Below are 14,723 nucleotides of genomic sequence, written 5' to 3' on the forward strand. Positions count from 1 at the left end.
TGTTATGCCCACTGATAGCTGTTTCCCTCAGTGGGCAGCGTTAAGAATGAGGCATCGTCTTCCTACATAGCCTCCTAGCTATTTAGCTAGCATGCGAAATAGCGAAGGAAATTTGCCAACAAGCATGGATGACATCGACGCAGCTGTACAAGCTGTCCAAGGAATTAAAATGATTGCTTTACATGCTGTCTTAATTTTGTATAAATGGTATAAAACTGCAACAACAACAACATTCACTCAATCATTTTTTCATTAATTCAGTCATTTATTTACTAGACTTTATGTAACCATGTAAAGAAATGAGAACAAGCTCAATCAAGTCAATGTCAAGACTTAGTAATCACAGTTTAGTTACATTCTATGCAGTGAATGATTTCATAAGAGAGAAATCATTTTCTCCGCCTAGAAGAAAACATCAGGCTCAGGTCACTAAAGCATTCAAGTATAAGGAAGGATGATCTTACTATACAATGTATGTACAAAGCACTCATTATATAAGATATATTATAATGCAGTGTTTCGTACATACACTCTATGACCACTTCTTTGGGGGTGTAAGCTCAGTTCTGCTACCTTTCATCTCTTGCTTACATTTAGGTCCTTTAGCTTTATTACACTGACTTTCTGTATTAAACTCAACACTGTGTCCCCGCCTGTATTCAACATGCATGACATGAAAAGGCACAAACTATGAATGGCTAGCTGAATGACAGAAAACAACAATAGTGAGGACCTCTCACCTGAGATCAGGCCATCACTGTGCTGCTCTGTTTGATGCATATTTATAAACTTGCTTGAATTGATATCTATGTGTGTCGTACTGGTTTCAAAAGGCCAGATTGAAGGGGGTTACAGCCTCCTAGGACTTTCTCTTTCTTTGCTTCACTCACATTGCATGTCTCTATTTTCCTCTGTCAGTCACCCTCGTTCTCTTTCTTTCAGTGTTTCTCTCTCATTAAAGGCCATCCACATCCAACACAATAATCCATACAAACACTTATTTCTATTCATGAGTTTGTCTTTTGCTCACCGTAGTTCCACCCATGCAAATGTCAACACTGAGATTGGTCTCCCATGAGGCAGTTTTACACACCACACCTGTGAACAAAAGACATCCATATTTACCAGGTTCTGCTTTTGTCAGAGCTCCCGACTGCCATCCAAGGACACATTATGATAGGCATTCACACTTTTGTCACCTTGAATAAAATTGCCTTTATTTAAAAGCTCTGGACGTTGTCCCCGTTTTGATTTTAGAGATCCAAGCAGCGACGTACAGGACCCCAGACTGCGACCATTCAGTCACATTTTGTGACCATTTTTGCAGGCAGTGCTATTCATTTTTATAACTGTGAGCATAAGTGCGATTTGCATATTTGCAAGTCAGTTGTTGCTGCACAGCATGTTTGTTACTCTACTCGTGAGGCCCAGCCCTCCCCCCTCTTCCCCAGGGAGAGCAAGAGGGAGTGAGACGGCGCCTGGACGAGGACAAGAGAGGTGACCTGTGACCAGATTATCATAGTTTATAAAATGCAGCTGCGTGAGAATAAAGACAATTCTTAGATGAGACATACTGTATATAACAAGGACCTACTGATGAGTATTCAACCCGCATTGAACGCTTTCATATGAGTCAGTCTGTTTTGTCTGTAGAGAATCCAATCTGCTGTGTAGTTCATACACTTAACTGATAAAGTAGAACATTGTAACACTGCATTTAGAAAGTTTATGTATCACGTCTGCACTTCTGTTCATACTCGCACTCGCCTACTCATACACCCCCTCCCGCTTGATCACATGAGCGCTCCCTCCCACAATGTGCAGTACATTAAACATTGATAATTAATACTCCTTATTCTTTTTTCATAATCGAGAGCCGTGACCAAATCACACATCCTACTGTGTCACTATACAACAGCACTTACCTTATGGGTCTGTCTGACCCTGATGTTACTTGTTACATATGATAATAACCAGAGAGGAGAGGCAGAGAAACCTCTTTTCCCAGCACAAATACAAAGCATTTATCAGTGATACAGTTAAGATGGAGAATATATGAATGTGTTGCTTTGCTCCTAAATTTGGTGCTGATGCTCCTGAAATTTTCATCAGTGCTACGAATGGAAAGATTTGGTCTTGGGCCCTGTCTGACAATTATTCATCTTCCTCTTCTTCTTCTTCATCTTCTTGTGCCTGAAACTATCTGGGGGCCAGAAACCGGCGCTGTCACAACAAACTTTATTTTTTGGCCTGTAACTTTTGAGCCGTAAAAGTCTCAGAAACAAAATTCCAGTTTTCCTTGATTCAGTGGGTCCAGACAAATCTTTCAATATAAGTCACGCTCATTTGAGCATAGAGGGATTTTCCGCCATTTTCAGTTTTGTTCAAATCAGTTTTTTCGCTACTCCTCACAGAAAGTTTGAGTCTATCTGGTAAGAGCCCTCTCCCTCTCTCCCTCCCTCCCTCTCTCCCTCTGTTTTTAACCTCAAACCTTCAGGTTTCTTTCACAGTTAACCACTGCCTTTATCTCACAAACACAAACAGTACATACAACCTCATATTTCTCAAACACTTTAAGCTTTTGCAACAAAATTTGGTGGACGTGTGTGGATATCATGTCTGAGTGACCCTGACAAATTTGGTGCCATTTAGCCAGTAGGTGGCGATGTAGAAGCATCATAACTTTAAATAGCTGTAATGCTCCTGTTTGGTCATTTTGTTCCCTCAGAGTACACATTAAAGAAGACACATTAAAACACATGCGACTCAGGAGATTTTCAAACCCCTTCTATTTGCTGTACTTTTATTTTTAGATTTTTTTCAAAGTGGTCAAATTACTGAATGCCATAGCAACAAAACATGATCCAGTAAAATGATTGGCCGCCATCAGCTTGAAGGTTTTACAGGATTTTCTGTTTGTGTCTTTAACAGTAGTAATAATAGAACACTTATTTCTTACATTAGACAATCTGCTGCTGTTCCAGCTTTGTGCCATTGTCCCCTGGACATGTAAGCTGTATGCATGTAAGCTGAGGCTCTTGCTCGTGGCTCATGCTCTGCTCTGTCTGCCACCTGCCTGGTCTGTTTTTACCCAGCTAGTTTTCACCTCTGGTGTAAAAGACATTTGTGAATGTTTTCAGATCCCTATATTTAATGATAATCATCATGAAATTAATAGTCAATGATGCGTTTAATTTGATATTGACTTTGTCTCGAGGTACAGTACATATTTATGTTTATATCAGTTCTCTCTGGCTGCAAAGAAGGTTATGGTTTCCCCTCTGTTGACATACACTGTTTAAGATACAAAATGAAGATGAGACGGCATTCTTTGCACAGTGAGTGCAGTCACAAAGTATGTTATCTGGCCTTCAGTGTGGTTGTTGAGCACAAAAGATGTAAAAACAATTATAAAGGTGTTTGTTGGATGGTCAAACTGCATCTGAAACTCCTTCCTCCCACGTTTTGAAAACACTTAAGTTGGGGGAGCTGAGTTTGAACTTTTCTCAAGGTCTCTCTCTCTTCTCTCGTTCATTACACAACTATTTCAGTCGCTTTCCATGTAAACAACTGTGTGTAACACTGAATGTTTTCCAGGAGAGCAGACAGTTAGAACTTGTGTGGCATTGTTCCCATATTTAAACCATTATTGCAACTCTAATTCGGCTAAGTTGTATTTCCACCACTACTCAATTAGCTGACAGCATTTTGTGTTGTTTTATTCTGTTGGCTGTTCCAAAACCTGCCACTGCTTCTAAGGCGTTCCCTCATTTGATGGAGTGCTGACTGTTCATTTCACACCAGTTTCTGCTAACTGGTCAGGGAATACAAGACCTAATGGTTGTGTCCCTGTTAGCAGAGAAAATGAAAAACCTGACCAGGAGTGCTGCTACTACCACAGGCTGTGTCGTGGCCCTAACCACAGCTCGTTTCTGACATGTCTTGCTAGGCTTGACTGCCTTCCATCAGAAACACAGGGGACATCTCTTGGGTGCTTCACTCTCACCAGAGGGATTGTTTCACTGCTCAGTGCTTCCAAAGAGGAGGAGGAAGGAGCACACTTAAACTAGCCTCTTCCTCTGTCATCTGAGTTTTCCATCCTTTGGCCATGAGGAGAGAAAAAGAGGGTGGTCTGTGTTGGGTTTGGCCTGTGTGCCACCTTCTGGCTGCAGCCAAGACTAAGGCATATCTCACCAGTAGAGTCTGTCATTAGTACTGTAGAATACACTGAGAGTCTGCAGTTTGCCAGTGTTTCAAATAAAATAATTTTATTCCTGCTGACAGAATGTTTTCTAGCCTCTTACACTTACACCTCTCACTCTAAAGTAGTTTTGCCAATTGTAATTGAATGGAAATGGACCATTTTTCCAGAGCAAAACCTTCATGTGTTCTCTTACAATACAAATGAATTTGCTGTTGATTAGTTCCAGGCTTTGCACACAGTGACAAATATGAAATTTTGAATTCTGCTCACCAGTTTATTGTCTATCCTTTAAATATAATAGGATTAATTCAATTATTTTAAATCTGTTGAAAGTTGATTCAAATATTGGTTTATGTTCCTACTGCTCCTCTGATCATTGACATTTTATTTTTTCAGCAAGTGCAGTAGAACGGAGACACCCTCACGCCATAAAAATCACACTAAAAGTAAAAAAAATAATGCTGTAAATAGCATGACTTATACTTATGTACTTACATCTGCCATAGAGCTGGAGCACCAACAAATACCTCATGCATACACAACAACAACAATACCTCCTCCAGATGTGGAGGACAGTGCATTAGATTGCAAGTACTTACACAATGGCAGAGTCACAGCCCTGCTCTGGCTCTCCATTCCCCATTCCCCACTAATGAAACTGAAGTAATCTGGGAATAAATGTATTATTAATACCGACACCTAATAAACACACATACATATGTACATAAATTTTTCAAAAGCAAAAGTGTCCAATATAAAAGCCTGTATACACACCCACAGCATAAACGCAGGCCCCTTGAAGGGAAACGGCAATATCAATACACCGTAATCTACCTTGGAGCTGATGCAATCTTAACCCTGAACATATCAATAGAAGACAAGATGCAGCGTGTGGTAGTGACAATGCAGTACATGCAGTTCTGCAGCAAGCTTGTTGTTCTAGAAGGTTATTGCATTGAGTGATGGAGGGAATCTATTCAGATGGAAGGCTGAGTTCACTGTGCTCCACTGTAGTCTAACATGATGAGGAAGAACAGAGAAGGAAGGAAGTCTGCCAGTCAGCAAAATCCATTAAAGAGGTTATGTCTGCATCTTATGAATGCGTAAGTATGACTCTAAATGAATGTCCACTGGCCTGGACAGCCTTTGCAAAAGTCTGTATTGTCATTTGCTACAAGTGAGCAGATTAAAGACTGATCAACATCAGTTAGCTGTCAGAAAGCAGAATATCTACAAAAAGAAAACAGATTTTTCCTTCTGCTCATATGATTGCATGATTTGCAGAGTTTTACCAGATCTTTGAAATAGCTGGAAATAATAAGGAAGAAAGTCGTATGTATGTAGGTACTGTAATTCATTTTTATTTGCTTTGGTCGACCTCACTGCAGTCGTGTAGACATCCAGGCATCAGACCTTGCAAAACTTTAAATATGTCCAATATATTTTTGCCTTTAATGTCTGCGCTCATGTGTTATGATTTGTCTGTCTGATCTGAGTATCCTGCATTTTCTCCTCCATCTCTCCCATAAACCACGTTAAGATTAACCAGATTTGGCGGAAATGCTTTTGAACAAATCATTTATGTGCGCTGTTTGTTGCTTTATTGTGTCTGGCAGACAACAACGGCACAAACCTGCAACATAATTTACCTTTTGCTTGGTAAACATATTGAACAATATGTCCTATATCTCAGATGTCACTCAAAATTAGGACCAGATTTCCTATAAATCCTGTTGCTTTGTGTCACACACAGGATATTGCTTCTTTGGGTAAAGTTCTTTCCTTTGCTGTGGGGAAGGCAATAAATGTATAATATGATATAATGTTTTTTCATCTGTCTTTGAGTCAGCTTCCCATCTGCTACTTCCAAAAACTCTGTAAGCTTTAATGCAATGTACACTGGCAGAACAACATCCGTTTTTTCCAATTTTATGCCATAAAGCAGTTTCTCTTTACACCATAGACCCGTAAATTTAGACTGATGCAATGTTAAATGCTGTTTAGTGGCTGGTAGATGCTGCTAATATCTTCACTGATGGCGTCATCAAGTTACAGTACACATAATTCAGAAATGAATAAATAAAAAATAAAACAGTACATGTCAGAGGGTGGTTTATTATCTGAACTATTCTCTTCCACTAAAACAAGTTCAGTCTAAAACAGCGTTTTCTTTGTTTTCACTACTTTTAATGTAGTCTGTGCTTTGTGAAATCTGTTGTGCAGAGCATTAATTATCAGTGTGTGCAGGATAATAAGTGAAGGGAATTTAAAATCTTGATGTTATGGAGCAAAGACCCACCACACAGCGAAACACGTTTGATTCTCCTCTCCTTGCATTAATGTCCCACCCCTCTATAAATTGTATAGCATCATTAAACCAAAGAATCCCGCACACAGGCGAGAGTTTTTGATCCTACGCACCTGTCAAGACAATTTCCTCTCTTGAGAATTTTGCTGTAGTAATATCAAAGGCACACACACTAAAACTGAAAATATATTTGGAGAATGAGATTGAAAGAGTTCATGATGTGGTCTTTTCAAGATAGCGTCAAATAAGTTTAAAAACTGTGGAAATATATGTGTAAATAATATAAAACATGTCTTAAACATGTACTTACTGTAGACACACAGCTCTGTTTCCCCAGCTGATGTCATTGTTTCACACCTCTGCTCCTTCCCTCTTTCTTTCTTTCGCTCTTCTCCACATCTCCACATTTCTTCTTCAGTTGAACAGATTGCATCTGTGTTCCATGCTGCTTCCAAACAAAAGGCATGGGACCATTTCTCCAAAGCTCAGCGGAAGAACCTGGACGTGTGGCGCAAACAAGCGGAGGTTAGTATTTCAATATTCCTGGAAGATTACTTAATGTTTTATCACAGTATGTAAGTAAATATACGCAGTGGTATGCAGTCAATACTCTTTGTACATCAGAATGTTTCTATTTTTCACAGTTAAGATATAAAAGATTTAAACTAAGCTCATGGCTTTTAGAAAAAATATCAGCAAGGGTTCTAAAATTGAACCCTGAGGAACTCCAAAGGGAGAAAGTTCATTCTGCTGGAAGCTCTGTTCCTTATTGCAACCAAGAAATTTATGCAGTCAGTTAAATTACATAGTTTTCAATTTTACATGCCACAAATCAATATCCAGAAATGAAACAAAATCTCAAACTGAAATTTGTAGCTGAGATGTTAAGTACCTGTTACTGTGTGTCACTGTAATTTTAGTAACCCATTTACACCCAGTGGGAACATGCAGTCTGTGGCTGCATATCTCAGCTGGGTGGAGAGCTGTGCATCTTAGTGAAAGGTGTAAATGAAATACATAAATTCAAAATGCCGTCACATCGCAGGCAGAATCAAGAATGTTTCTTAATAACGTGCCATTATCCAGATGACATATCCAGAGACAGATCACAGGTTAACACCAGGTGTAAATGGGTTCTTAAAGTCGTGAGTTTGTGGATGAGGTTTTGGTCTCTTCGAGCTTCATTCAGCAGGTAACTTATAGGTTGTTTTGATGCAGCTCCGCTGCTCTAAACTGTCTCATCAGTCTCTGTCTGCTGGCATATATGGACAGACAGGAAAATAACTGCATTTTTGCATGTTTTGTTAGGGCAGGAAATTGAGGTTATCCATCTCATATTTTTTTCAGAAACTGACAGAGCTTTGCTTTTTCATTATTATTTACTGTCAGGAAAATGCCACATTGATTATGATGAAGATTTGTGTTGAATGGAGTTTATGTTGTGTTTATAAAGAGCGCAGATTTGATTGGAGGAGAAGTTATGATCTGCACACAGTCTCTTAATGCCTGAGTGAGAGATTTTCCACACACAAACTCACACAAATGCTGCGCATAATGTGGCATATCCACTCACAGAAAGAAACACACATCATTGCAAATCAAGCTTTGTCACAGCATGTTGCTGAAACATTGTCTCTGTTGAATGTCAATGAGGCCCCATTCTTTGTGAATATTCATGTACAGTATCAAAAGAGAATAGCATTCACTCTGCTCCATCCCCTGCAGAACTATGAAAATGCTAATAACTTTCCAGAAATAGATCTATGACATTAACAAGCATTCAGAACCGCTGCTCGGAGCTGTCCACATCAGAGTGTTGACACATTAATCACACTTTACACTTTAAACCACGAATATTGATTTGCTGTTAGGTGGAGCACCAAGCCTCTACACATTGTTGTTAACTACCCGGTGTAGTGATGGTAGCCTTTGCATCAGAGGTTGTAGTGCACAAGGTGAGTGTTTGTTCAGATCCAGAAGTTTGTTAGTGCTGCTGCAGAAAAGCCTCATGTGTTTAACATAAGTGTAAATCAGCTCCTGAATTATTCTCAACGCCTCAGTCAGGCTGGGTCTTGTTTTCATCACTGTATCTGTAATAAGACAAACTGCCTCGCCATCTGTACACCAGGCAGACTACAGCAGAAGTACGGGTCTGTTGCAACATCATGGGTGATTTATACTTAATGTTTTTTTTTAGTGGTCTAAATGATGCAAATCTTTATCTAACAAGTCATTCTTTCATTTTTTGTTTTTCTTTTCTTCTCTTTCTCTATTTCTGTGAAACATTTTCACCCTTTTATGCATGCTGTTGTCTTTGAATCTTAATATCCCAGAGATGGCTGTTTCTACTCTCCATATCAAACATCTATGCTTGTTACATTAAGGGAGAGATGCAAATTAGTCCTGTAAACACAGTACATTTAAGGTTTTTAAGGCACTTTTGCAGCGCTCAATGACACTTTCCAAAGATGAAGAAAAATTGCAAAGAAGAGTATGAATTACAACTGTTGCCTTAGCCCATGCCATGAAACTTCGTTCTACATTAACTGTTCCGACAGGATGAGTTATAATAAGGCTGGTTTACTTTGAATCTATAGCATAATCATCATGTCAGAATTTTAATTTGTCCCAAATTGACATGACATTATCTTCCCCACATCGCCTCAACTGTACTTAGTGTTCAGTGCTAATTAGCAAATGCTAGCATGCTAATATGCTAAATTAAGACAGTGAGAATTGTAAATATTATATCATGCTGGCCTTGTGAACATGTTTTGTGGCTGTGGCTCACGAGGTAGAGCAGTCCAGTCATCAGAAGGTTGGTGGTTTGATCCCCACATGTCGAAGTATCCTTGGGCAAGATACTGAAGCCAAAATTTCTCCCAATGCCATCAGTGTGGGTGAGTGTGTGTGAATGCTTGTAATGAGCAGGTAGCTTAGCCGCCATACACGTGTGAATGGGGTATGAAAGGGAGATCCTTGAAAGGCTCAGTCGTTCACAAGCAAGGATGGAGCGAGGTTCACCAACACTTTATTGTATAAAGGCTATTACTACATGAGCTCAGGAACACTTCATTTATTTACGTTTTACACAGCGTCCCAACTTTTTTGGACTAAGAGCTGTATTTTTCCAACAGCAGTGTTTTGGGAAGTCACAAACAAACAGTGTTGTCCTGCTGATAGAAATACAGCAGCAGACAGAAATATTATTTTCTAACCAAATATTTGCACCATGTGTTTTAAATGTTAGACAAACTTTTTGGGGTATGCATCAATTTTAAAGTGGATGATGTTATTTTGAACACAATGTTTGTAAGTCTGGTGAAAGGTCTGATGTACTGAAAACCATGGAGAATCAGTGAGTATCATGGTAGCGTGCAGGCTTGTGCTGCAGAGGAAATCACCTGCACAGGCAGAATGTCACGTCCCCTCTTGCTCTCACTATGGTGGAAACTGTTATGTCTCTTAAGGGACACCGGTTTTTCCTCCCCTTTGACATGTCACAGGAAATTGAAGTGGACAAATTGAAAAGTAGATGGCTGAGGAAAACAAATGTAGAAATGTAACCACTATTGCAGTTATTGCATGCTGTGCGTTTTGTGTTGTTATTCTGCCCTTTAGCAAGCCTGGTTGGAATTGTAATGTTTTTCCAGTCACTGTGAGTCACATATAGTATTATAAACCGACACTGGAAAGGTTGCTTTTTTGCAATGCTTTATTCACGGCTACTTTGAAACATTCGAGGATGACATTTGAGGGGGTTCTCATTGTTAAAGGCAAGACGTTAGATTCATGAAGGATTACAGTACTCTTTGATCTTTAGTTCTTTAACATGCTCACTAGCCTGTTTTAATCCCGCTGTCCTTTATCTGTTATATACTTTCACACTGCATTAACCAGAATAGAAAAGCCTCACACCCTCCAATGTTATAACAGAACAGATGTGTGCTCATTGAGTGTGCGTGTGCATGCTTACCAGGAAATTATACAAAGGTAGGAGGTCGACAGGACAATACAATATCACTGCAGGTCAAACTGTGTCAGGCTAACAGTATTCAGAGTGAAGGTCAAAGTATTTTCTCATCATTTGAAATGATTTTATCATGATCAATAAGCCAAACACCGCAGGGCTTCATATTTTTTACTCCTTCGTAGCTCAGATGAGAGATTGACCCTCGTCCTGCCTCTGACAAATGCACCATAAGCGTGAATGCACGTGGGATGGTGTCATTCACTCCACCCCGTCCAGATGTTTATTTAAAGACTGCATTTCTAAATGGCCCCTGTTAACCCACATTGTTGTGGTGTGATATTGCTTCATGAGCAACAGAGAAGGTATATCCACAGCTGCTACGCTTTTTGTGTTTTGCAGAAGATTAGAAACGTGCACAATGAGCAGCTGATGGGCATCCGAGGGGAGGAGGAGATGGAGATGTCTGATGATGACCTGGAGGCTACCAACAGCAAAGACTCTGAGGACTCAGGTAAACATGTTCAGGTGCTGAATGAGGCAGGATGCTGTCTTATAACATCCAACCAGCCAGTGCTGCACATCTCAGGTGTTCTGGCTGAAAAGTGAGTAAAATCTCTACAACAAAAGCGACCCCACTTTGTGCTTTGATGCACTGTGGCAGCAAAAAGAACTTTCTAAGTGTAATATTCTTTACTTAAAATCAATTTTTAAATTCTAAAACCTCACAAATAGAAAGCTGAGCTGTAACCTGAGCTCCCACTGCACTGCCCACCATTTCTCTACTTTTTAAAATCTGTGGTCGCACCTTCATTCACTTGGTTGCACATTTAACTGTGTGATGACAGTGATCCCCAACACCACACTGAAAAATCTGGCTATTGTAGTTTGCACATACTTAATGTGTGAAAGAAGACTATATTTAAAACAGTTAATATTAGTTAGTGCTGTCAATCGACTAAAATATTTAATCGTGATTAATCTCATGAATGTCATAGTTAACTCACGATTAATCGCAAATTAATCGCACATTTTTATCTATTCTAAATGTCCCTTGAATTATCATTTTAATGCTGTTATCAACATGGAAAAGTGGATAGGCTTGCTTTGTGCAAATGTTTTTTCATTGAAAACAACGTGTTATATTTCACACTAACATTCTCACTTTGAGCAGTCATTCACATCTGAATGAATCAAATCTCACAATTTAACACTCAATAAACAGATGACAAAAAAAATACTTTGTTATTAAAAAGCCCCTTCAACAACCCTTTCTAAGGGATCAAAACAGGGTGATCCAAAATGAAGTTACAAAGTGCACATCATTGTAAACTATGACTCTGGCTATAGTTCAGTTAAACCATGGCTTAAACTTTCATTTCTTAAGTTTCCTTTGAACATAACAGCATCCATATGCCTCTGTCGCAAGCCATCCATTGTCGCCTAGTTTTGACAAGAAGGCGGCAGAGAATTCGCATTCGCCGTGTGTTTGGCCATCAAGTGGTATTTCAGACTGGATGTGCTGCGGTGATAATTCAGTTCACACCAACAATACACACAGATAACTTTGGTCTTGTCAGTCGACCCATCTGGCCACTTTTTGAAACTAAACTTTCCATTCAGAATCTTGTTCGCATCCATTTTGGCGTTTCGAACTTGACATCCACACAAACTGGTAACCTACTCTTTTACAGCTAGCGAGCAGACAAGACCAAACATGTGTTTGGGGCGTGCATATTGTTTTGTTTCCAGTTTACAATCGGATCCTGTAGTTTTTCTTACGTTACTAGCAGTGGGCACAGCTTATAAAAAACTACAAGTTCACTAGGTCACAAAGAGCGTTAATTTTGCGATAAAAAAAATGACGCCGTTAAAATTGAATTGCGTTAACGCGTTAATAACGTGATATTTTTGACAGCACTAATATTAGTAAGTTGTAACTCCATAATTAAGTGTTCAACTGAGAGATTTTTTTCTGGTTGGATTACACCAGTAAAGGAATTTGCCTCATGTTGGGTACATTTAACATCAGCTGCATTATAGTTGGATAAATCTGACAACGGCTGTTGTGGTCGTAAATGATGTTTTGGCCTTAGAAGTTGGAGGTAAGTGTTTGACCCACACCATCATTTCATTCTCCTCTCTGGACTATAGCTTTGGTGTCTTGCAGTTTTTCACTGAGATCATGAAAGTTCTTGGAAACGCAGTAAATCACTAAGAACAGCAGTTGTAGACAAAATATGCTCAATCAAACTGGTTGCACAAAAGTTACATTACAGCCGTTTATCACAAAGCAAATCACTGAATCCTAAATAGCACACACAAACAGAGAGAGAGAGGTGGAGAAGAAGCTGTAATCTGATATTAGAACCAGGCAACACAATAAGAGATAAATAAGCTGTGCAGACCAGGAAATGGAGCTAATCTTTGGAAATCTCTTCACTGAAGGAAAGCCGCGCCCTCTCGGCTTCATATTGGGAGATGCTTTGTTATTATTACTGCAGTGAAATAATAACTGATGAATCTGATATGCCACCAAAAATAAAATTAAATGGGGAATAACGTTAGTATAGCTGAATGCGCGCAGATACATATGTTTGTTAGTGTTGATAATGGTCCTCACTGGGGAAATTCAGGGAAACTTCGGGGGGAATTGAACAGAATCTGGGCTAACTGTTGCGTTTCCTTGGGCAGCAAGTTAATAAGACTTGATAATCAATACTATCCTCACCGGTTCCCTTCCTCACTCAATACTGCTGAGAGAAAACAAACACACACTTGTACACAAGCTGGGTTCTCCATATCCATCATTAGGTTTCCATAAATCAGTCATTTCATCATGTTTCAGCACATGAGAAAGAAAAGAAACCCATTTCTTTCAAAGCATTTCTGATCACACATGATGAGAGGCTTTTAAATATCCCGTTGACAGATAATGTGGGATCTTAATGTGGTTCACATGTTAATCATGGTGGTGAAATTGAACACAATTCAGGATATTGTTACCATCTAATCTATATCATCATTTCATCATCATCTTCTATACAGTCTGATTGGTAGTTATGGGCACCATTCTGGATGAAATATTAGTCATCTTATTACTGGGTGTCTTTCTGATTTGGCTTGCAGGCTCACACTGGAAATAATTTGATTAATAACAGGAAATGGGAATGATGTGTCTACACTCAGAACAAATCAATGTTGGATCTGGAGCATATGTTGCAGTTCAATTTGTTGCGATGCTGGACAGATTGAGCTTTATTCACGCTACTTTTCTCTCTCTTGAACATGCATTTATCCTGGCAAACCCACAGGTGATCTGGCGATTTAAGAGCTGTGTGAATTGAGCAGAAAATAGAAATGAAAAGGCAATGATTCAAAAGAAAAACCTTGGTGTCTAAATAAAAAATGCTTGGTTTAAAACAATACTGATGCTGACTCATAAATGTACTGTACTCAGTACACTCACAAATGAGTGTAGTTCCTGTGCTGCAGGTTCTACAGGTGGACATCAGGGCACCGCCAAGCTATCAAGCTACCCAATATGGATAAATAGATTAAGAAAATAATGGGAAAGACTGCGTGCTCTCCAGGCAGCAGATTTGATTCAAGCAGCAGATGGTAAGCTCAGACTTGAGCTGATGTAATAGTGTTGAATTTAACTCTAGCTCCTGACAAACCCTTAAAGGCCCCAGTGTAGTCCATCAGAAGTGTTTGTCTGACAGTGGAACAGCTTCAGAAACACTCCCGCCACACAAGCTTCCAACATCGGATTAGCTGTGAGGAAGTGAAAGATGAGCCCGGGTGTGAGCTTCTCTTCCAGGGGAGAGGGTAAAATGTGCCCCATCATCCCTATTTTCAACAATATCACTTCTCCCTCGTCTGTGATGATTCACCCTGCCTTAGACAGCGGACATTTACATCAGGTATGAACACTTTGCCCTCCAACGTCAGGTAGTTTGTGTTTTTTAAGCAGCACACGGATGCATTGTTGTATGTCTGAGGGGTCTTTCAAGACAGACGTGAAGCAGACATGATTATTAATGGTTAGTAGCCTTTGTATTGGGCCAACCCTCTAGCCATTGTTGAATACTCTTAAGCCTTATTTGAGTGCAGGTAAAAGTCTGATTTTGGACATTTATTAAGATATTAGGTCGATTTTAGATTAAAATAAAAAATCTGCTTTTTGTTGCACTGAGGTCAGTGTGTGAATTAAATTTCTTCAGGAAAGTTAATAGGGG

At 39.5% G+C, this 14,723-nt stretch overlaps 1 protein-coding gene across 2 annotated transcripts in view; it reads left to right on the forward strand.

Annotated features, from left to right (window-relative positions):
- Positions 1–14,723, forward strand: part of LOC139331202 (ecto-NOX disulfide-thiol exchanger 2-like) — a 160,337-nt gene that overhangs the window by 125,932 nt on the left and 19,682 nt on the right. For both annotated transcript variants that reach the window (XM_070962579.1, XM_070962578.1), the window contains exons 8-9: positions 6,931–7,037; positions 10,885–10,996. In XM_070962579.1, the coding sequence (XP_070818680.1) occupies positions 6,931–7,037; positions 10,885–10,996 (219 nt within the window). The remainder of the gene's footprint in view (positions 1–6,930; positions 7,038–10,884; positions 10,997–14,723) is intronic.

The sequence above is a fragment of the Chaetodon trifascialis genome, chromosome 5 (genome assembly GCF_039877785.1).
Source record: "Chaetodon trifascialis isolate fChaTrf1 chromosome 5, fChaTrf1.hap1, whole genome shotgun sequence".
In the NCBI taxonomy this organism is placed as follows: domain Eukaryota; kingdom Metazoa; phylum Chordata; class Actinopteri; order Chaetodontiformes; family Chaetodontidae; genus Chaetodon; species Chaetodon trifascialis.